We start from the raw sequence: 24,415 nt of genomic DNA, 5'->3' as shown, positions 1-24,415 counted from the left end.
TAAAAGCAGCAATACTACACTGTAAAAACACTCAAGTAAAAGTCCTACATTTAAAATGATACTCAAGTAAAGTACAAATCATCAAAATATACTTTCAGGGGCCCTTTTATGCTTTTTTAGGTTTTCCCCTTCCTGTCGTGTTAGTTTATTGTGCATGTTAATGGTCTGCAAAGACTAAAATCCCTGTTTCCTTCAGTGGAAGTTTCTCTCACAAGTCAAATCAAACGTGTCCCCACTGTCTCCATAAGGGATGCTTTTGTTCTTGATTTTTCTCACACAAAGACATCTTTATTCATTTATTACATTACATTTTTGATTTGGTCACAAGTTTTTGCGGCACAAGCAGGATTTTGGCACCAAAGATATCACTTATAAATAAGCCAACATTCAAAGACAACTTTGAATTTTGAAAGACATTGAGATCTACTGTAGCATGCGTCATATTTACTCATTAAAGTATACGTATGACCTGTCACTAGTGTAAAATGACACCCGTTTTATTGCTCACATCAGCACAGCTAATCGTAGTCCACCGAAGGAGTGTGTGTTTGTGTCATATTAAAAAATAATGTTGCCCCTAATTGTAGTGTTTGTATAAATTAGAAATGCAATATAAATACCTACAGAAGTGTCTAAAAATTAACGATTTGGGATTACAATACAATCACATTTAAATAAACGTAGACAGAATTAGTAGTACAATTACATTAATACATTAAATTGCATAACAGATCAAAAAATACTGATCTCTAGTTTCATTATACACTTTTGATTGACTTAAGAAAGAAAGTGCATTTCAGCAGATGACGTCTCCAACAGCTGATTGTGTGTATCTGCAGCCGTTTCTCAATGTCGAGTACACCTGCTGCAGAGCCACTATTTCAAGTATACTACGCCATCGAGTGGCGCCGAATGCTGGGCATTCAACACATTATATATATATATATATATATATATCTATGATTTAACATGCATTTAAACAGTCCTTCGGCGCCACTCGATGACGTAGTATACTTGAAATAGTGGCTCTGCAGCAGGTATACTCGACATTGAGAAACGGCCAGTGTGTCAGCAGAGAGACTCAAAGGCACTACACGATCTGTAAACGTGTGAACAAATATTCTTCTAATAACAGTGATCATTTGAGCAGCTCCAACTCCAACACAGGCTTTCAATTTAACCTAACTTCAAAATAGAGTGGTCCATATAGACGGAAATGGGTCAGCATTTCACCACCCTCCGCTTTACTCAAAGTCGCAACCGTCGACAAAACAGCTGTTGCTAACAAGTGTCTAAATGAGACGACTAAACGTCATTACACCGAACATTAGCCGCCTTTAGCTTAGTGATGTGAAGTCATATGACCGTACTGTAGTTCCTTTATAGCCTAGTGTTAGCTTTTTACTTCAGAAATCATAAAGTGGAGTTAATATTTCTGCAAAATCCAAAGAAAAATCGAACTGCTTTTTGTAGAGGGAGCCCTTTGCCATGCTAACTTCTTGGACGGCCTTCAAAAAAACCATAATTCCTGCACCACTTTGTGGAAGAAGGCACCAGGAGCATTCCTTCATTGATCACACACTGCAGTAAATCAGACTGAGAAGGCACATTGTCAGGTCGTGCATCTAGACATTAATAAAACACTGTTTGCCTAGAGAGAAAAAATCAGTAGTTATACAATTGTTCAAAATGCATCAATTGTTAGTAAGCATCTTGTGATTGTCTGTGAGGAGGATGTCCTACATTTCCCAGGATACCTTTTGAGAGGTCTCAAGAAAAAAAGCATGAGTTTGATTTTAGTGCCCTCTCAAACTACACTCGAATTGAGTCAGTGTAGTTGCAATACTGATAGCAAACAAGAGTTTCCAGGTGAGAAAAAGCAACTCATACCCATCAGTAAAAACTGTTCTGTAGCTACAAACGCTATGAACTTTTAAAGCTGCAGTCGCTGTATAAATTGCATATTTTCTTTGTCACATATGACATGTTGTGGGGACAAGAAAGAGACACCATCAAAGAAGACATTTGAACCAACAGCTGTTTTTAGGCAATGTTTTGAAGGCAATGTTTTGGTGGTGGATTTTCCCATCAGGGGTCAGTTTGTCTGTGTGTACCTCCATGGGGTAAAACTGAAGAGTGCAGTTTAGTGTCAGTCAGGCTTTCGGCGGCGAGCGTCACAACTTTCTCCGCCTCCGTGGATTGTGTGTGTTGCTCGCTGCTCCTCGGCCCGTTCCCTACGAGTCACTTGATGCGGTGTCGGACCAGCGAGGACTCGTCGGTGATCTCCCCGGAGCGCGCTCTGCAGCGGCAGGGCAGCACCAGCAGCAGCAGCAGCACCACGAGGATCACCGCGCACACCGCCATCAGGGCGTAGGAGATCATCCAGAGGAGGGGCTCCTTCTGAGGCCCCACGGAGCAGTTAGACGCCACGTCTGCTGCTGAGAAGGGCCCCGCGATCTCTGAGAGGGCCACCCCCCCGCTCACTGAGGAGGAACACAGGATAAGAAAGTGTTAAAGAGCCCCTATTCTTCTTTTGGGGTGTTCCCTTTCCTGTAGTGTGCTCTATAGGTTTGTGATGTAAATGCTTAAATCCCAAAGTTCCCTCCAGAGGGAGTTTCTCTCCGAGGCACTCCTCCCAAAGTCTGTCATAAATGTCATCCAGTTTTAAGACTGTAATGATTTAAGTCTTTTACATTTTCATAGAAACAAGCTGAGGAAATGTTAGCACAACTCCAACCCCTTTGAAACATCAGTTGCATGAGCCGCATCCCAAAAACACAGATTGTTTTTATGTCAAACTGCTTTATTCAGTGTTTTTACATTAATCTTAACCGGGAGAAGCTGAGTCCAATGGCGGTTAAGACAAAAACTCCCATGCTTCTTCCTGATGTCCCCAGACTCTGACTATTGCACTATATAATTAGTACAATTTCAGTCCTAAATACAGTTAAACAAATGTATCTCAAACATGTACTGCACACATATCGTTTTTGTAAAACTAAATGAATAATCGCTCACATGATACTTGTGGTAGCTTTTTCATTTAAGGGTATTTGTTTTACTTAAAGGCAACTCATTAACATTTGAGGATGAGAACAATTATTTTCTTTTGAAATGTAACCAGCCAGTACAGAAATGAAAGCTGGCAACCCTCCTGTCACAAGCCTGCATCCCTCAGTCTGTTTGCTTAAGACGGAACAAAAGTGATCTTTGTACTTTAAGGAAAGAGAGGAAAGCCTCGCCCAAGCTCATATTTACATAGAAACACAGGAAAGCTGCTAAGGTTTAACATTTACTCGATTAACAGGATATACTCAGGGTTATGGTCAGTGAACCTGCGAGTACTGGTAAATGATACTTTGTCATTTGCTTTTCCATAAGTAACCAGTTGAACAAGGCACTTTACAGCAAGACTGTAAAGTGTGGGAAGTTAAAGAGGACATATTGTGGTAATTTTCCATAATCCACAATCTGTAATACTTCATGGAGAAATACACTCTTGTTGGCAGATTACCATTCTAACCATATTTTGAGATACACAATAACCAATTAGTTAATTTACAGTTTTGGGAATCATTAAATGATATGTTTTCCAGACCCTTTATCTCTTATCAATAGTCGTCTCATGTGCCCTCACCTGCACAGTTACTGAGAGCGAAGCCCACTCTCCGCTGGGCTCGGTCAAACACCACGTAGAAGCCCTCCATAACGGTAGCACCGATCACCAGGCCATTGGCTGACGACGACAACCCGAAACGAAAGCAGTCCAGCGTGCCGTCCACGTCTGTGATTGGCTGGATGTACAGCTGCGAGACGACAGAGGAGAATGAGTACCGAGGAGGGTTTGTGTCCCTCAGGGTGATGGGATGTTGTGTTTATCCAGGTACCTGAGGCAGGATGGTGATGCGGAAGGACTGGCTGGTGTTCGTGGCCCTCAGGTAGATAGATAGTTTGGGGAAAAACATCCAGGGTATCTCTCCCTTCAACCAGCACGCATACTTGTTGCCATCCCAGAACCCTGATGAAAAGTCCTGGATCTGAACCAAAGAGAAACAACACAGGAACAGACAGAAACAGAAGGTCAGTTCAGCAACAACACAGGGTTTCTGTTTCCTTTCATTTACCCACTTGGGATTCATCTGCAAGGTCCATTCATTAAAATGTTGCTTCAAGGTTCCAATTAACCTTGGGCTCCGTTTGTGTGCAGCTACACAAATGTGAAAAGCAGCAGGAGGAGGAAAAACAACAGGCCTGCAAACACATATTTTTTACAGCGGGGAAAACGTGTGATCCTTCCCCTCAAAGCGTCTGCGTCCTTGAGCGCTGAGCGTGAGCTATCTTCCCCTGCATCGCTTCCCTCTGACAACACGTGTTATCACTTACCAGAGAGGTGCGTGTGATGGCGTCTACCACCGCATTGAAGACGTTGGCAGGAAGTCGCAGCAGTGTCGTCCCGCTGTCGACTATAGCTTTATCCGTGTTGTACTGAAAGAGACGGAGCAGTGCAGTGTAAGAGCAGTTCAGTTCAACAGGCTCCTGAGGGGGATGTTATAACAGAATAACCCTCCAAACCATAGTATGACTCTTGATACAATCGACTTTTCTGCTTTAAGGAATGCATTAGTTTGAACTGTACCTCTCTGCAGTCCAGGTCCAGATTCTGGTCGCCCACCTCCAGCTTCAAAACCTCCACCTGATAGTACCACTCCTCTACGATGGGGGTGTACCACACAGATCCCTGATACAGAGCCGGCTCAGCCCCGCCTATGATCTGAGGAAGAACACAAATATGCGTCAAAAGCATGGCAGCAAGTCAAACATATTTATTTTCCTGGACCTCGAGGTAAAACGTCATGGATCAAAGAAAGATGTAGGAGAACTCATAAGGACTTCGGCAAAGACTTTCATAGTGCTAAGAAAATCTGATTACACTGACACTAAGTATATGTGAGTCTGCTGTGGTGTAACTCAAATGTTCTGAAGATGGATCAGTGAAGAAAATTACACTGTTGATACTTCACACCGTGCATTATACTGTAACGAAGATGTTCATGCAGGCTTTAAATACATGGGTGAAAAACATCAATTCATTACCAAGAATTAGGGCTGCCCTCGACTAACGATTTTTCTAGTTCACCATAATGCAGCGTCCACACGGCAGCGTGCGTTGAAGCTTGCCGGCGGGCGTGTCTGAAGCTCGACCAACAACCAATCACATGAATCTCCCACCCTGGACACACAAGCACGCGGTTTGATTGGCTAGAGCTTGTACTGGCATATGATTGGATTGGCTGACGCTTCCGTCGAAGCTTGAAAAGTTGAACTTTTCTCAACTTTTGAGAGACAAGGCGAAGCGACGCTCCAACAATGCAGTTCGGCAAAGCGTGACATCACCCCATTCAAAGTGAATGGGAAGCTGCGTTGAAGCTTCAACGCACGCCGCCGTGTGGACGGGCCGTTAGTCATCAATTCAAGTGTTAAGTCGACACGTTCATGATTATTTTCACAATATTTCCTTTTTTTTGGCTTCTCATAATAGAATCAGTTCCGAAGCTGAGAAAAAACGTTGATTGACCATCATGATATGTTGTGTTAATTATAAATACATTTATTTTGACACATGCTAAGCACATTTTTGGTACAGCTGTTCAGTTTCCACCCATTCTGCCATTAGCATTGTCGCTAATGGCAGAATGGCAGAATTGCAGTAATCAGTATTAATGTGTGTAAGGACAAGAAGCACGTATGTATTTCAATTTAGAAAAATAATATAGGCTACCAAAAGTGAAACAAAATGGTTGTCACAATGAGAATGGTTGCCCTCCTTTCCACTCGTATTTTTAGACCTAAATCTAAAGTATTATTTGTATTAAGTGTATATAAACCCTCTACAGTTTAAGATAATTCATAAACCCAAGATCCCTGCTATGTGATCCATCTGCCTGAGTCAGTGGGTCACCTGCTGGAGTATTACAGTGACAGACCTGCTCTCAGCAGGATGCTATCTTAGCTTAATTAGCTCTACTCTAACTACACCGGGCCTGCAGGAGAGGAACCACACTGAGGAGGACACCAGCTTTTATGTTTTTAAGATCTAACAAAAGGTGTTTCTTAAACCTAATGGACGTGCTTGTCCTTCACTGCGAATGCGACCCAGGTATCCACCAACTTGCTTTTTAAACTAATGCACCAGCACTAACGAGGGTATGGCCTATTTGAAGTGAGTATGTATGCATTTTTCTTGTTGTTCCGAGTTTGTATCTTGATGGTTAACTGCACTTATTGTGAGTTGCTATGTATGCCTTGTGCAAGTCTAAGATACCTTATATTCTGCTGGTTAGATTTACCTTTATTACTGCACAATTATTTCTTTATTTTTACATTTTGCATTAATAATATCAATCACCATAATACTTCGTAACTTTAAAATGATGTAGTGAAGTTTACTTCCAATATGATGTTCCACAGACTCTTTGGGTCAGAGGTTTGTTCTTTGAGCAAACTTTACAGTCAAAGCTCTTTTTATGAAGTTATTAGATCATACCCAGCCCCTCCTGACTACTCACAAGACTGCCTCCTATGGGGTCCGCTGTGCTGCTGGCTGACAGCCCAGCACCGCACATCTGGAGGGAGAAGATGTCTGGGATTCCCATCTGCTGCACCAAGGAGTCGAAGAAAGGCTCCACGGACGAGTCAGGCTACATGAGACAGTGTGAAATAATTAACTCATGTTATAAGATGTTACATTTCCCCTTGAAACCAGAGCTAAGTCGGCTCTCACTCGGTTGCGATTGGTTAACGGCTTAAATAGGCCCCTTAGCCTATCACCTGCAATGTGTTGGAGCGCTAGCTAATTGAAGTTCTGATTGAAACGATATTCTGACCACATGTGTACGATGGTGTGAGGATGCTCTTCCTGCTGCTAGGTTTTCATGTCAGTGTTGTGTTATCATGTCATGCATGACCAGGCATCTCAGGAAGTTTAACCTGAGGAGACGGCAGCAGCACAACGTGATCAGTGTGCGTTTATCTGGCCAGCGATCACTGGCATTTGGTCCTTAAACTGGAAATCTATATTAAAGAAAAACAAATCTTAATACGACTTGCAGCTGAAAATCATAAACACAAAACTGTTTCTGTTGTCATGTGAAAGGTCTGTGACTACACCCGGATAAGATCTCAGTTTAAAAAAGTTATTCATGTTTAACAGCCAAGTGTGACAGCAGGAAGTCATGAAATAATTCAGAATTTACTTGAAAAAACCTGATTTTATCGAATCCCTTTTTGTTATGCTCTGTGTGTGCTCACTCTTAAGTTTTCAATGTGTCTGTTACTTCTGCAAACAGACAAAATGTAGTAGAATAAACCTTACATGGTGCATCTGCCTCTTGCCGTTGTGAATGTATACTGTCATGGTTGATTGTAATTCACTTTTGATCAAAGTCTCAGCTACTCTACATTTTAAAATCTCTTACCCGTGCCAGCATGGGGTAAGCCAGACCCAGGATGCCCTGCCAGTTGATCCCGGAGAGGAAGAAGCCTTCGGAGGACAGGATGACAGCGATGTTGATGATGAAGGTCCCGTTGGGGCCGTTGGGGATGGAGACGCGGTCGATGCCCAGTTCACCTTCCCAGTTTCCCTGCGTGTATCTGACTCCCACAGTCCGGCCAACTGACTGGTATGTACTGGAGCTGAACACAGGGGCAGACATGAGAACAGTTATAAAGGCCTGTGGTAGGGAGCTAGAACGCTACATTTGAGGTATTCCGGCTTTGGGAGTAACAGATTACATGTAAAAGGATAACGCAATCAGGATACAAACAAGCTAACTGTATTCCTTTACAGTTACATCAAAAAAGATGTAATGAGATTACTGCTTCATTTCTTAAAGGTCCCATGTCATGCTTTTCTGGTTATTACCCGTCCCCTTATGTGTTATGAAGGTTTTTATAAACGGTCTGCAGAGTCACAAACCCTCAAAGTACGCCCTGTAGCGAGTACAACTCTAACACAGAAAAGACCTGTCTGTGCTGCGCCAGAACGCCTCGTTGGACATTTCTCTTTTCCCATTTGTTTCTTCCGGGAACCAAAATGGACCAATCCGCGGAGTTCCTCACACACCAGGACCTTTAGCGTACATTTTCAACTAACAGGGAGTCCCATTGTCTTGCATAGAGCTCCCTGGTTGGTAATAGACGAGTTGGGATCACGGAGAAATGCTCTCCGCAGCAGACCCATTCTCACAGCGTTATAAACCTTTTTCTTACTCAATATCAAGCCACACGTATTGTTTTTACTTCGGCTGTGAGTGTTTGTGTGTGCTCAGGATGAGTTTCGCGCTGTCTCGCCGACCCGGAAACCACACCAGTAAGCCAGCTCACTGAGCAGCGAGCCTCGCAACCTCCCGACCAATCAGAGCACACTGGGCTCACAGGGAGGGGGCGGGGGGCAGGAGCTCCAACAAGCCGTTTAGGACAGAGTGAATACACATACTTTACAGAGATGCTGTATGAGAAACCAATGTGAGTTTGGAAAATTGCACAATATAAAGACCTCAACAATGGACCTCAACAATGGAATTATGATCAGTAGAAATGGCCATGACATGGGACCTTTAAGTCACGTTGATCTGTTGTCTTACATAATACACTTGCCTTACAGTAAAGTGATATCATTTTCTGAACTAAACAGACTGTTCTAGCTAGCATTTATTTAATAATAAACAGACACATATTTTATTTTATTTTAAACCTGTGTCCTTTCCACTGCTAGAACTAACTCAAGTTGATGACATGATATACAATATAGAGCACCGGAAAAATAATAAACCAAATAAATGTAATAATGAATCTATATCTCCCGTCCCCATAGCAATACCATGTAACAATTTGTATGGAAATGCTACGGTGAAGATCATACAAGGTATACAAATAACTAAATTCAATATTGTGTGTGAGATATATCCAAAAGTGTGTGTGACTCACAGTGCAGTGTTGAAGTAGTGAGTAATGAATGGGTGTGAAGCTGCAGCCACGGCGAAGTTACTGCTGCCCGTGTCCACCAGGATGTTCACCTGAAAAACACACAGAGTTATTGTTAACAGGGATCTGACTCCAACCCAACCCTCGCTCACACAGCTCCACCTGAGACACAGGGTAAAGATAACAGCAGTTAGACATATTAATAGGAACACTTTAAGCTTTTAAAATGCCACTGAGATGGTCAGATGTGGAGGACATCAAGAACATTCACAGTAAATAAACTTATAAGGAAAGTCAACTGGAAATATTGAGGAGAGGAAATAATAAAGACACACAATGAAGACTATCAAACGTCCACAGCGGTGCCAACATGTTTGCTAAATAAACATCAGGTGCAAAAGAAAACACTGACAGTAGTACTGCACATTTGTATAGAGATTGCAGTGTTACACAAAGTGCAGACATGACTATGAACCTCTGATTGAATTGCTCTCTAATGTGTGATCTATGAGACAAATGTGCCTGCCTCTGGTTACTGACATGCCCTTATGACCTCTCCAGCCTCCTGGTGTGTGTCATGCGCACAGTGGGGACCAGCTAACAGCAGTTGGGATAATGTTGCCTGCAGGCATTAAATAAATGAGCAGGAACTAATTAGCTTGCAGACTTCTGTCACCTCCTCTTCTGAGCAGGGGCCACGTTTACACTCACATTCCTCACCATGACGGGGTCATAAAGCTAATGCTCCGGAGCCGACTGATGACTCAACAACAAAGACGTCTATACTGTGGCTCTTCAGTAATGTCACATGACAGTCTATGGATGTACATAAAAAACACCACAAAAAAAAGCGTTCATTCACAAAATGCTCCCGCTACAGTCAAGGCTATCTGCCTCTTTGGCTCACATTGTTTTAGAAAGACCAGAACAGCATGCAGGAAGTCGTTTATTTAAAACTTTGAAGTGTTTGACAAGCAAGGAACAAGGAATTCCAACAATTACATGAAGACTTCCTCAAGTTAAGTTGCTTGAGGCTATCACATTCAAACCATGTCTTATTAGAGCCTGCTCATCTTTACACTGCACTAAATACCATGTCATTTAGCCGATGCTTTTATCCAAAGCAACTTGAAGGAAATGCAATCCGCCGAGAGGATACACATTCAGAACAGCAAGAACGAATCAGTCAGACCATTTTAAGTGCTATGGCATTAGCTGTAACACTAGAACCGCCAAGGGTCGCTGCATACCTAAAACCGCCAAATGTACCAAATGTACCCGCTAATTAGAATGCATTGATTTTCAAGGTACAATGTTCTTTTATTTGTCATACTAGAACACAGGGTTAACAGTGAGTTTTGATCGCAGACTGATGAAACTTATACCAATAGAATCTGTGGACTCTCAGCTTTCATATGATATCTAGTGTGAAGATAGCATGAAGTATAAAATATCGCTAAAAGTGTCTCTCCATCTATCTATCTATCTATCTATCTATCTATCTATCTATCTATATATATATATATATATATATATATATATATATATATATATATATATAGATATATATAACTACAGTGTTTCCCCTAGGTTTACTGCTTTGGGGGGTGCTGCCTGAGCGGGGGGGGCTCACAACTTCTAATGAAAGCGTTTAGTTTATTTAATAAAAGAGCACATGTTCAATGTGAAAAGTGACAGTAAATATAGATTAGTTGCAATTTGGTGCTATATATATATATATTAATTAAAAAAAATTATAAAAAATGAAAATTAGAATTTATTTTTATTTTTAAACACCTTGAATTTCAGAGGGGGCTCCGTTGGCGGGGCGCAGCGCCCCTCCAAGACAATGGTAGGGGAAACACTGAACTATATATCGATCTCTCTATAAGGAACCACAGTAAACAACAGGCGTTTATGTTATCGCCCGAGAATCACTGCATTTTCTATAAGGTAAATATTACCCGCTGGCGCTGATGGGTATAAATGGCAATTTATTTGGCAATTTTTTCAATCTGACTTCATATTGACAATTTTTAACAACAGAAGGTGCTACACAACACACTTTCAGGAAAAGTCAGAAACTGGAAGACTTGAATATTTCATTGAAAAAAAGTTACATTCAATCAAGAAACAGCTGCGGGTAAAATGTACCCGTTGGCGGTTCTAGTGTTAAAAGAGCATCTTTGGAGCAGATACTTGCAGAGGCCCTATTATGCTTTCTTGGGTGTTTTCTTCCCTGTAGTGTGTTATAGGTTTTAGTGCATGTAAATGGTCTGCAAAGGCTAAAATCCCTGTGTTCCCTCCAGAGGGAGTTTCTCTCCCACACACTCACCCCCCCTGCCTGAAAAAGCCTCCATTGCACTCCTTTATTTACTTTCGGAACATATTGACATCACTATATAATACTCACTAGAGATGTTCACGTCTTAAAGTCATCCTGAGGACTTAGTTTTGGTTTAAAATTACACAACATTATGTATGTGTTGCTTCTTTTGGGCTTGTTTTCAGACCTGGTTGCTTATTTCTCTCAAATCTGGCAACAGAGTGGGCGCAGTGTCTAATAGTAGCAGTAAGCTAACGAGAGGCTACGTTCAGCTGGTGACTCGGGAGTCGGGACAGAGAAAATGTCAGGAGTTTGGAAGTATTATAAAATTGAAAGCGAAGGCAGTTGCAATGTTTGCAAGGCGGAGGTTCCGCATGGTGGAAAGAACAGAGCTACGTTCAACACGACCAATCTAATACGTTACCTGAGAAGCAAACAACAACAACAACAACAACAACACAACGAGTACACAGCGGCCACTCAGGTAACGGCACTGAAACAACCAACACTTTCAGAGACTTTTAAAAAGGAAAGAGAAACTGCCCCAGAACAGTGAAAAGGCCAACACAATAACAGCCAAGATAGCTGAATTCATTGTGTTGGACGACCAGCCGTTATCTGTTACCTTTTTTTTCTCTTAATGCATTGCATAAAGATCGGATCGGGAAAAATCGGTATCGGCAGATTGTCAAAATCAAATGATCAGAATCGGATCGGGAGCAAAAAAAGGTGATCGGGACATCCCTAATACTCACGCTTCTATTGGCTAGCGCTCCAACACATCGTACGTGATAGGCTAAGGGGCGGGACATCTCTAAGCGGTCGATTAATCACAACAGAGCTGGCCAGCTAGCCAATGAGAGCAGACTGGGCTCTGGTTTCAGACAGAGGGTGAAAAGAGCAATTGCTAAAATGTTTAGATTATCTGAAGTAGGGCTGCAACAAACGACTAATTTGATAGTCGATTAATCTATCGATTAATCGACTATTCGGACTATTATGCCTTGCACAATTTCTCAAACGCTCTTATTTAGCCATCAACTTTTAGATTTAGTTTGAGGTTGTTTTAGGCATGTGGAAACTAACAATGAAGACAATAAAGATGAATACTTGATTAAAAAATACATATTATTAAATTAACTAAACAAATTGTTTACAAAATGAACATTGATTTTCATTTAAATTAAATAAATAATATTTCACATCAAAAGAAACAGTGTTTTAGCAAATAATAAATAATGTGATAACAGAATTGTAAACAGAATAGCTGAAACTTTAACAAACTAACTAATTCAGTTACCTCAAATCATTAACCCATGTTTATATAATGTAGTTAACTCCGTGTGTTGCTGCTAGCATACATAACACCTGACGTGGAAACGTTACTCGTGGACGGGACTACAGAGTTGCTAGAAAGACAGTGGAACCCGGTGTATTCCTCCGTCTGGATCTGGAGCACTTTTGCTAAATGTTTAGACAAATTGCTCGTGTTACCGCCCTTACATGCTAAACTCTTATTGCACTTTTGGCAACGAGCATCGAGACGGGTAAAGTTTAACCACACCTCGGAGCGGCGTTCTCTCCGCCATCTCCGCAGTGTGTTGCTGTGTGTAAACTGCCCTGCCCCCTCCCACACAGACCAGGGAGAGGGATCTCGTCTGATCGAAATACATTATAGACGCATTTGTTTGTCTTTTTACATATTAGAAACGAGTTGGCCACACTAAGACTGCGAAGTGCGATATAATGTTTTTGTATCAATAATACATGACATATATTTTTTAAATGTCTCCAGTACCAATAACGTTGTAGTTTAACGTCGCGTAAAACGCACGTGATGACGTCACCAACGAATCGACGACTGAATTAGTTGGCAACTAATTTGGTAATCGATTTTAATCGATTAAGTCGATTAGTTGTTGCACCCCTAATCTGAAGGCCTGATATCAATGTGGAACCTCAAAAGTAGCACACATAATTCCTTGTAACCCACTGCCACTTTGATACTCAGGTGTGCATGAAGTCATTATAACGTAATAAGGTAAACAGTAATTATCAACAATGTGTCATCAAGTTGGGCACAGGAAGCCTCAGTTGGCCGGTCTGTGGGAGTCAGGCTTATCAGTTCATCCTCCTTGGCCGGGCACGAGGCCCATCACTGTGACTGTGCCATGGAAACCCTGCAGATGGCATCCCTCCAATCACACCAGGCCTGAACCGGACAAACAAGCCAGATACTGAAACCTTGTGGTGAGGGAGGGGAAGCAGGGGCATTTCCTTATCCCCACACGTCTATCTTTTCTATTCTTCTCCTATCTTCCCTCAGCTCGGCTACTGAGCCTCGGGCAAATCCCCACCCCCGCTGCAGATGAGCGCTCGCTGTTTAATTGGCAGAGGCTCCATGGCGGCATTGTGCATCTGCTACCTGTTTGTACCAATTAGTAGATGTGAGGCTCTCCATTCGACACCTCAGCCTGGCTGTGCCACACACCAACAGATGTCGCAATTACAGGCTCATTTGAATAGAGCCTCATTTAACACCGCGGCCCTGTTATCACATCATCATTTAGATGGAATAATATTGAGGGAATAACTCAACAGAATTGAGTTACAGGACATTTTGGCACGGTATAACCAAATCCAACCAAAGTGAAGTGAGCTCTGCTGGCATGAATAACTGATGAGGAAGAACGATCTGGGAAATATATGTAACTGCGGTTGTTTTGATTGATTTTAAAGTTGCGGTATGATTCACAATATATGAGGGAATGACCATTTTTACATCAGTGTTAATATTTTCATTGAAACTAAATATTAAAATGATTATGTGCCGTGGTGATTGTTTGCCAGTCTCTACCACACACAATTATTATTTTTGTCTATATGATTTGTATGCTGGGAAATCCCTTCCTCATCACGGTACAAAATCCAGAGTGCTATTTTCACACATCTCGCCCTTTAAGAAATATCCCGTTTTCTGTGATGTGAACAGTGATCTGGTCCATATTGAGATTTCAATGATATTCTAAATAATTGTTCAACACTTTGAATTATAACTCCAATACATTGTGATGTATAGCTCATAGCATTTTCTCCGTGACAGAATGAACGCAACACTTGTGCTTCTATTGGCTAGCGTTGCAACACATTGTATGTGACAGGCTAAGGGGCGGGACATCTCTTAGCATTAAAACATGGAAACATGTCATGAAATACTAATGTGAACCTGAAAATACGCGCACTTCCAAGCGTTTTTTCATGCTATGACAAGTAAAAAAACCACAACAAATGTGTTAATAATGTTATTTTTATGTACTTATTTTGTAACTTAAAGTGGACCCATCATGCTATATTTGAATAATATATTGTAGGGCCATACCTATATAAAACATGTCTGTCAAGTTTTTTTTTCAAAATACCAAACAGATCATGCATTTTAGCCATGCCTCATTTCGCTCTATTTGCTCTATTCTAGCCCTGTTTTTGCAGGGGCTGATTCTGTGACTACAGTGCCACTTACAGGCCTGGCATATGTACTACAGCGTATCCAGCGCTTTCGAGCGGCAATGGCCGTGGCCCAACCCCCCATTCCCCTGATAGGTGGAGAGTTGCCCATATAGGCGGAGCACCCCTTTTCTGACGGAGGAAAAGAGAGAGGGTTGTGTTTTCTGACACTTGGTGAGTTCCCTGACACACTGGGGACACATATTCATGTATAAAAGACGTACAAAAGTGCATTTTGCATGATAGGTCCCCTTTAAGATTTGAGTTGCTAAATAAAATGGGATTTGTTTGAGTAAGTTAGTAGCATTATCATGATTTGATCATTTCATGTACTGGGGATTAATCATGAAAGAGTCCAATTATAATACATGTGCTGTTATTTATCTGTTTACTGTTGATAGCTATTAAGAAACCACACATGTGCCTGGTTAAAGGCCATAGTTTAAAGTTAATCGTATTCACGCTTTTAATGCTGTCTGAGCAATATCAACAGGAATTCACTTTTGCTTTGAACAGATTATAGTTTGGAGAATTTCCTCTTATAATAAGCAAACATGTAAACAGTGTTGTTTGATCAGAACAGCAGATATTAGGGCATTGTTTCCAAAATACAACTAAAGGTTGGTTGTGTTGGAACTTTGCTTCTGCATTATCCTCTTAGTGGTTGACACAGGGCAGGCACCACCGATAAGCCTTTGAGAGCCTGAGAAACTGAGCACCCAACGTCTTAGACACTGTGATCTGTTTAACCTGAGAAGAAGAGAAGCCATTAATGAGATAATTCACCTTTGGCTTAATCTCCTTTTTAAACACATCTTCTTACAACATGCAGCTTTAAACCTACAACACCCTGAAGTGTCATGTATTTTTAATACCGACGGGAAAATCCCTCTGCCGACTCTTCCGGGACCATTTAGTCCTTCTTAATCATTAATATGATCTTGTTAGGCATTTTACATAACATGCAGAATGAATTGTAAATTAAGAGATGGCTTTAAGGAAAGAACATGAAACCAGGACTAATCATACTTCCTCACTTTTTAGCTCTGCATTTACATACACATTGGATTTAATTGCCTGCCTATAGACTACAGATTAAAAGGAGCTCATTAACTAACTCGGTTACATTTATATTGGGGTAGAAATGTTGGTTAAAGTGCACTGTCACTCACCGAATAGTAAATATAATTAAAAAAGCACATGTGCAATCACAAGAAAATAGGATTCAACTATGCCTGGATCAGGGCTGTTTTGCACAACTGTGGAGCTCTTTGCTCCCTGGGAGCCTCATAATCCCGTCAGCTGCCTGCTTAGAAACAGAGGTCCTCACAGGCAGCATCATGTGAGTGCATGTGAGCGGGCTTTAGTCTACCTACAGACCCCAGGGATGTAAAGTCCAGCTGCAGCAGCCCACAGCCATGTTTCCAGACAGGCCTCCAAATAATCAACTGATTTTATTGATTTAAGTGTTAAATTGTTTAATCTTCCCATGACCCAAGTCCTTGTTCTAATATGTGGGTCATATCAAACAGCCATTTAATAGGCCTTGAAATTAAATATAAAAAATGGCCTAAATAGGAAGCCCTGGGATGAAACATGTGACCCCTTCAAACGGTCACATGGTGGACGGCCCCGTTCACACACAGCAGACAGAACATGCCAGACAAGGGGCTGAATATAGCCAGTGGGGGAAGAAGTACTCGGGTCTTAAAACTTAAGTTAAAGTAATTATACTGCAGTGTAAAAATACCCTGTTACAAGTGAAAGTCCTGCATTACAAATGTTAGTTAAGTAAAGATATTAGCAGAGAAATATACTTAAAGAGCAACTTGCAGGTTTTTTTTTTTTACTACATTTATGCTTAACCTTGCCTGAAAGTTACAATTAAAAAAGTTAATGCAGGATTTGATATGTTTTACAAGATATAAGGGCAGGAATTCAAGGGAAAGGAGCTGTTTTGAGTTCTGCTACTAAAAACTGCTTTTTTTTACGTCAAGCGAGTCATATTACGTCACATGGGGGAGCAACTTTCTCGGACTCCTTGTCTGCCCAATCCGCGGTAGTAGTTGGTTTGAGCGGTTGTGCAGGTTGCACAAACTCCAGCCTGTCAGGACATCGAGTCCACAGTTTCCCTATCAGGAATAGGACCGGAGCTAGCGTTTGTTCCTGGGTGCGTTGTGCGAGGTGCATCCACCTCCCTGCAGCACATACTCTCCACAGCTGAGGCCTATCAAACTAAACGTTTATCAGGAAACCGTATTACATCTCTCCTCCCCCGTCATGAATGTGCGTCTGCTGCTGTGGGGAAACTATGGAAACTACAGTTTTCTATAGCGGACTACAACATGGATGTATAATAAGGAGGGACTACTGTAAACTCATCTAGAGACTCTGCACCGTGCTCTGATGCTGCTGCTTTATGCTTTATGAACGTGGACAACAGAGAAACATATTCTTCATGACCAAAGTTGGAATTTAAATAAAAAAGGAAAGTCAAACTTATGCTCGTCACCCTCTCCCTCCGGTCCACATTTATACAAATGATCCCAATACGTATGATTGTATGAACTATGAAAAGATCTTAAAATCAATACAGATGTATTTATTATAAACGTTAGTCCTTAACATCTATCACTGTGTATATCACCATTCAAACATCTTTTAAAAGTTGAACAAACCCCACACAGCTCAGTAAAGACTGTGAAATGCTGACTTTATTTGATCATTTCAGTAAAAACTAACGTTCATATTTCTCTTTTTGATTATAATACTGATGAACGTTCAGAACAAAGCACTTTGGCAACTTACCACCTATGTTTTAAAATGCTTAATAAGCACCGTAACTTTCATGATATAATTTCTCGGTCATAATCGGTTGTTTCCGTGAACTGTTGAGTGTTCCGACTGTTGAGTGACGGCAAATGCTGCGGCTGCAATGCATTGTGGGGCAGCATTTTCTCCTCTCCTTTCATCAAGGGAGGTCCAGTGGTTCTATTTCGTCCCTACTGACCGCCAGAGGCGGTGCTTTTAGCACTGGATATGTCCATCGCACGCATGCGCAGTTCGAGTACCTAATAACAACAAAGTCACCGCTGTGACCCACGTGACCACGGCTACATAGGCCGGCGTCACTAGTGGATCGGTTCCTTTTCATCTTCTCGCTTCGCGAGAGTACCGCGGCTACATTCTTGTAGCCTACAGCGTTCAGGTTTGAACGTTTGATCTGAGGGATTTCTCTGCAAGCAGCTGGCCGCGTGCAGCTTCGCGACTGACAGTCAGAGCTACGGGTTGTTAACGCGTCCTCCAGGAGCTGTGGCCGGCTGTGCAGTAGCGCTATATCGTGGTATTTACTGCTCCTACTAGACTCTAGTATACTATTACTGTACTAGGATGATATGCAGAGAACAATCTTCACTGTGTGTGCTGTGTGCTCTGCATGTGTGGCCATTGAAGAGGATTTCATCCTCCCAATATTATATTATCTAGGTACGCTGCACCTGGCATTCGTTATGAACTCAACCAGTGAAGGCGGTGTTCTCGCCCCCGCTCCTGGTAGATGTGTTGCTTGATTCTAGCAGCAGCCACCCGGCTAAGCTGTCCTGTTAAACGTCTTTATTTAATCCAGCTAGGTGAAGGCAGTGCTCTCGCTCCCGCTCCCGCTCCCTCTGCCGGTAACGTGGGTGTAGTTACATCCCTCTTTGTTTTCGGCGAGTAGGAGCATTGCTCTCCTCTTTCCGTTCAGCAGGTAGCTGGGGAAGGCTGTGTTCTCGCGCCCACTCCCGGCTACGCTGCATCCGGCTATCTATAGACTGGCTCATTCATGTAGCGCCTGTATGCCTTCTCTTGAGCCCGAGGATGGCCATGACCGCTGCCCCCCTCTGCCTTGGCCTCGAGCATTTGAGGGAGGGTCTCACGCAAAGCGCCTGCATGAGCTGTAGATTCATGCCTCAGGCGCTCAGAGTGGCTAGAGTCGCAGAGGTGGCACCTCTCCTCGTCACAACTTCCTCCAGCTCAGTCTGACTGTTCCCGGCGACTTGATGGAGGGATGGCTATGGGTTCACCCCCCAGGTAGAGGGCTAGAAACAGGCTGTCCTCTAAGGTGGGTCGGTTAGCTGCCGTCATGGAGCAGACGAAGTCGCTCCTGTTGGCCCTTCAGCCAGGGGCCGGTGCAGGGGCAACTAGCTTGCAGGTCTCTCAGAGTGGGGTGCAGTACATCAGGGCAGGACCGTTCAGGGTCAGTAGTCTGCCCAGGAGGGTGCACGCCATGCCAACGTGCTAGAGCTTCGGGCTGTGCAGCTTGCACTCACGCACTTTCTACCCCTACTGGGGGGCAAGAATGTGCGTGTTCCTTGGGATAGCAGGTACGCTGTTGCCCAGATAGCAGTCTAGACAGTGGGCGTTCTCACTCCACTCTGAATTTATGTGGCTGCTATTTCTGCCCGACATATTCGGGTTGACGGTGCCACGGTGGGGTGCCACAGGTCGATGTCCCTCTTCCTGAGAGGGGCTTTACGGCAGCATCCCCCTAGCACCCCGAGGGCTCCGGCTTGGGACTTGCCCCTGCTGCCGGATGCCCCATCATCTCCTCCTTTTAAGCCCCTGGCCCAGGTGGAGCTTAAGTGGCTGTCCTTAAAGGCAGCATTTCTGCTTTCCAGGACCTCAGGGAAACGAGTTGGAGAGCTACATGCCCTCTCCGTGAGTGATACATGCCTGAGGTGGAACTCCGATGGCTCGGGTGTTGCCCTCTGGCCGAACGTGGCGTTCCTGCCCAAGGTGCTTCCACTAGCCCACTCCAATCGGCCTATCCAGCTGGCGCGCTTTAACGTCCCACAGGAGAACGGCACGCCTGAGTTGCTGTGCCCTGTGCGTGCCCTAGAGGCGTATATTGGTGCTACGGCCCATATACGACAGTCAGAGCAGCTCTTCATTTGCCATGGCGGCACGAGAAGGGGCTGTGCTCTCTCCAAGCAGCGGCTGTCCCACTGGGTTGTGGATACAATCTCACATGCCTGTGGGGCCAGTGGCCTGCCCCTCACCATCAGGGGTGAGATGTCACTCTACAAGGAGCATCTCAACGTCTTGGGCTGCCCTGAGAGGGGTGTCCCTGGAGACCATCTGCGCTGCGGCGTCGTGGGCATCGTCTGGCACATTCTCCAGGTTCTACCGGGTCAATGTCGCCACTCCCCATCCTTTGGGCGTGGTCCTGTTGCCGACCTCCGCTGCTTCCAGCTAGGTAAGCAAGTGTTTGGATTCTTCATGACATGGTTGGTATAGTCATCCAGTGCTAAAAGCACCGCCTCTGGCGGTCAGTAGGGACAAAATAGAACGATAGTTACGGCTGTAACTACGGTTCTATGAGTCCCGGATGACCGCCAGAGTTTCTGGTCACTCAGAATTCTTGTGTGCTCGCGAGAAGATTCTGGGAACCGATCCACTAGTGACGCCGGCCTATGTAGCCGTAGTCACGTGGGTCACAGGTGACTTTGTTGTTATTAGGTACTCGAACTGCGCATGCGTGTGATGGACATATCCAGTGCTAAAAGCACCGCCTCTGGCGGTCATCCGGGACTCATAGAACTGTAGTTACAGCCGTAACTATCGTTCCTAAGCTAAAGGAGGTTATAAAGGAAGTTTGAAACCTCCTTTCCTTTTATTTAGAGAATTGGAATGGCACTTAACATGGCTGCCACTGACGTACTTCCGTGTCATTTCACTTGGTTAGGAAGGTTCCTAAGCTAAATGGACTATTGGAATGCAACCGTGGTCTCTTGGACGCCTAGCAGGCTCATAATTATAATTATATGCATTCGAAAATATATTTTCAACCTCTTCTGTGTCAAAACTAGCATTGTGATCCATGTTTATTAATACGTTAGACCGGCCGCTCTCCCCCATGTTACGTCACACGCGGGAGGTCACGTGGGGAGGCTTTTTGTATGCGGAAGTAAAAATGTCTTACAAAAACGACGCTAGATGTCACTGTAGTGTATATTTCTGTATTTTTTTTGGAAAATCTAGTGTATACATCATTTTCCTACACATTTATTCACTGGTGTGTCTAACCTGCAAGTTGCTCTTTAAAGAGCATCTTGCAGGTTGTTGTTTTTTCTACATTTATGCTTAAACTTGCTTGAAAATTACAATTAAAAAAGTGAATGTAGGATTTGATATGTTTTACGAGACATAAGGGCAGGAATTCAGAGGGAAAGGAGCAATTTTGAGCTCTGCTCTTAAAAACGGCTTTTTTTTAAGCTCATACGTCAAACGCGTCATATTACATCACAAAGGGTAAACATCTCCGCTCTCTGACCGCGGGTATAGTTAGTAGTTGCGTTGAGTTGAGCGGTTGTGTTTTAGTGAGCTGGTATTTTTCGTAGTTTTACATTGTATTTCACCATTTGTAATCATGGTGCAGTACTGTGTTTGTGCAGGTTGCACAAATACCAGCCTGTCAGGACATCGAGTCCACAGTTTCCCTAACAGGAAAAGAAAGCTAGCTAGCTTTCAGTCCTGGGTTCCCTGCTCTCTCTCTCCCCTCTGGTACAGCACCGTAACGTAGTGCGGATTTGCATTAGGTAACGCGAGATACGGCTGATACTTGCGCATTAGTTTCTGTTATGGATCAGTATCAACAGTCCTGCCAGTAACGTTACTATATTATCAATGCTACTTTAGTTATAGCCTGATATATGATAGCTAACTTTACAATATTGTGATGTGACGCCGGTCACTCGCCAAGATAGCTGCCCAGTTCTCCACTGGTTTTCCTCACACCACAGCTCAATTTCTCTCCGATGGCCGTTATTTCTTCTAATCCTTGGTTGCTCCTGGTCTCTTGGACGCCTAGCAGGCTCATAATTATAAGGTTGTGGTCCGTCATATGCATTCGAATATTCATGTTCAACTTCTTCTGTGTCGAAACTAGCATTGGGATCCATGTTTATCAATACGTTACACCGGCCGCTCTCCCCCTTGTTTACCCTTTGTTACGTCACACGCGGGAGGTCACGTGCCGAGGCTTTTTTATGCGGAAGTGAACATTTCTTACAAAAACGACGACAGATGTCACTGTAGTGTATATTTCTGTATATATATTTTTTTAAATCTAGTGTATTCATCATTTTCCTACACATTTATTCACAGGTGTCTTTAACCTGGAAGTTGCTCTTTAAGTGCCAAGTTTAAAAGCACTCACTATCAAAAGTGGCCATTTCGGGAATACTATGAGTATGTGTGATGCATTAATATGTTGATCATTTTATTTTTGCAACTGGTAAAGGATTTCATAACTTTTACGACTATGTATATGCCAGGTATCTCCAGCTATAATAGTACATCATAATGTTTTAGTTGATTTAATGTTTGTCTTAATAATATAAACCTTCTCCAGTCTCTAATCCTGTAAACAATAAATGTAGTGAGTAAAAAGAAATGTAGTGGAGAAAAGGTATAAAAAAGTAGCATAAAATGGAAATACTGAGGTCAAGTACATGTACCTCAATAATGTACTTAAGTAAATTGAGTTAATTTACTTAGTTACTTTCCACCACTGCTAACACATGAGCCTGTGTAAATACAATGACTAAAAAAATAAAATAAAGAGTAAAGGAAGATTTAAACACACAAACAGACTTACAGAGGTAGAAAAAGTACTCAGATATTGTACTTAAGTAAAAGTAGAAGTACCAGAGTTTAGGAATACCCAGTTTTCAAAGTCCTGCAATCAAATTGTTACTTCAGTAAAAGAAGAAAAGTATTAACAATAGAACATACTTAAAGAACCAGAAGAAACTCATTATAGTGCACATGCATGAGATATGATTCTGAAATAGCCAATCTGCATAATGAGTACTTTAAGTATATTTAGATGCCAATACTTTTGTACTTTTACTTGAGTAACATTTTGAATGCAGGACTTTTACTTGTAACAAAGATAATTCCTACACTCTGGTACTTCTATCTACTTTTACTCAAGTACAAGATCTGAGTACTTCTACTTTAACCTAAGTACAGGATCTGAGTACTTCTACTTTAACCTAAGTATAAGATCTGAGTACTTCTTCCTCCACTGGTGATATAACATTACCTTTTGCCCAGGAGTACCAAGAGCCATCTCGATGTAGTAGCCTCTCCCAGAGTCTCCCTGCAGGTTGTCCACCATGTCCAGGAAGTCCACGGTGCCGCTGGGGTCCGAGGCCAGCGAGAGGCCGGTCCCATCGGTCCCATCGACCGTCAACACCACCCTGCGACTCAGCTCCGAGGACACGTTCAACTTCCCCGGGTAAATCTTCAGCGGTATCGCGAAGTAACACTTGGATACGCCGAAGTACAAACTAAAAGCTAATATGGAGATAAAAGTAGAGTATGCCATGGTGGTGTTGCTAATATTAAGGTGATAACGGGCATAAGAGAAGACTCCTTGTTTAAAGTTTGCTCCTCAGTTTGGCCATCATGGAAACGCCTCCACTGTGGTGACCGACATCATGAAAACGCTGCCTTTCCGCCGTCAAGAAGAAGGGAAACACTCAGACATGTTAACACAGTTTGACAGTCACTGTTTGACTGCAGTCGATAAACTTATTCTCCGGGATGTTTCGCCTCCATAAATGTCACTCCTCCTCCAACTGTGTCAAGCTATCTAAAACTGAAAACACCACTTTCGGTTGTTTACACTTTCAAAGTAAGATAGATCCCAACGGTCTTAACGGACACCTTAACGAAAGCTTTGAAATGAAGAGCAAAGGAGAAACACGATTTATATTGTAGGCTATATTAATATACATCTTCGAAAAACTTGAGTATTTCCATGTTATGCTACTTTGTACTTCCACGTCACTAAATTGTAGTACAATACTGTTGTATTGTGTAGAGTCTTTTATTTTGAAGGCACAGTGGTGTAGACGCTCCTGTTCTCACAATTTCCGGTTGTAAATAACTGCTTTTTAACTGCCGTATAGGTGAGCAACTTCTCACCATAGTAATTTAAATTGATGTAAACACGCCGGTCAGGTAAGTTTTCTCACTATCGGTCGGATATGTGTGTTTCACTTGTTAACAGTGTTTCCAAAATTAGACATTGTTCCACTGCCTTTTGCATCGCTTAATTTGTCCGTATTTACAGTAAATCCAATGTTCCACCCTTTGGTTCTCTTGATATGGTAGACTACTCTAGTAATTGTAATTTTAATCTGTTCAATCACAATGAAGGAAATTCCCTCATGCTTACACCACACTCAAATGTTACATCCGCACAAGTTATTTAAAACTTTATAATTCAGTTGAATAGTTTTGCTGTGCATTTTTTAGTACTTGTTGCCTACATGCCTTCCAGGCCAAGTACAAATCAGGTGTTACTGATCATAATTCCATGCATGTGTAAACATGTGCATATTCTTGTAGATATTTATGCTTTTTCAAGTTTTTTTCTATAATTTTAGAGAAAATCCCCATAGACCAATAATGAACTTGTTTTCCACAGAGAGCTCAAATACTAATGAGATTTCAAAATGCTCAGTATATTGCACACCGATTAATATAAGCCTGTTATGATTATATTTACAGTTTTATTATGAGTGAGGCAATAAAATCAATTCCAATCCACAC

At 42.5% G+C, this 24,415-nt stretch overlaps 1 protein-coding gene across 1 annotated transcript; it reads right to left on the bottom strand.

Moving 5' to 3' along the window:
* Nucleotides 1-283: 283 nt before the first annotated feature.
* bace2 (beta-secretase 2) lies at nt 284-23,426 on the bottom strand. The gene is made up of 9 exons (XM_034098059.2): nt 22,899-23,426; nt 8,986-9,074; nt 7,476-7,692; nt 6,567-6,698; nt 4,637-4,771; nt 4,384-4,485; nt 3,888-4,037; nt 3,638-3,806; nt 284-2,483 (listed from the first exon to the last, which is right to left on the bottom strand). The coding sequence occupies exons 1-9, from the start codon at nt 23,181-23,183 to the stop codon at nt 2,242-2,244; spliced, it is 1,521 nt and encodes a 506-aa protein (XP_033953950.1). The 5' UTR covers nt 23,184-23,426; the 3' UTR covers nt 284-2,241.
* Nucleotides 23,427-24,415: the final 989 nt, after the last annotated feature.

This window comes from Pseudochaenichthys georgianus, chromosome 13, assembly GCF_902827115.2.
Source record: "Pseudochaenichthys georgianus chromosome 13, fPseGeo1.2, whole genome shotgun sequence".
NCBI lineage: Eukaryota > Metazoa > Chordata > Actinopteri > Perciformes > Channichthyidae > Pseudochaenichthys > Pseudochaenichthys georgianus.
The sequence above is the reverse complement of the archived record's forward strand: the minus strand, read 5'-3'. Positions and strand labels throughout refer to the sequence as shown.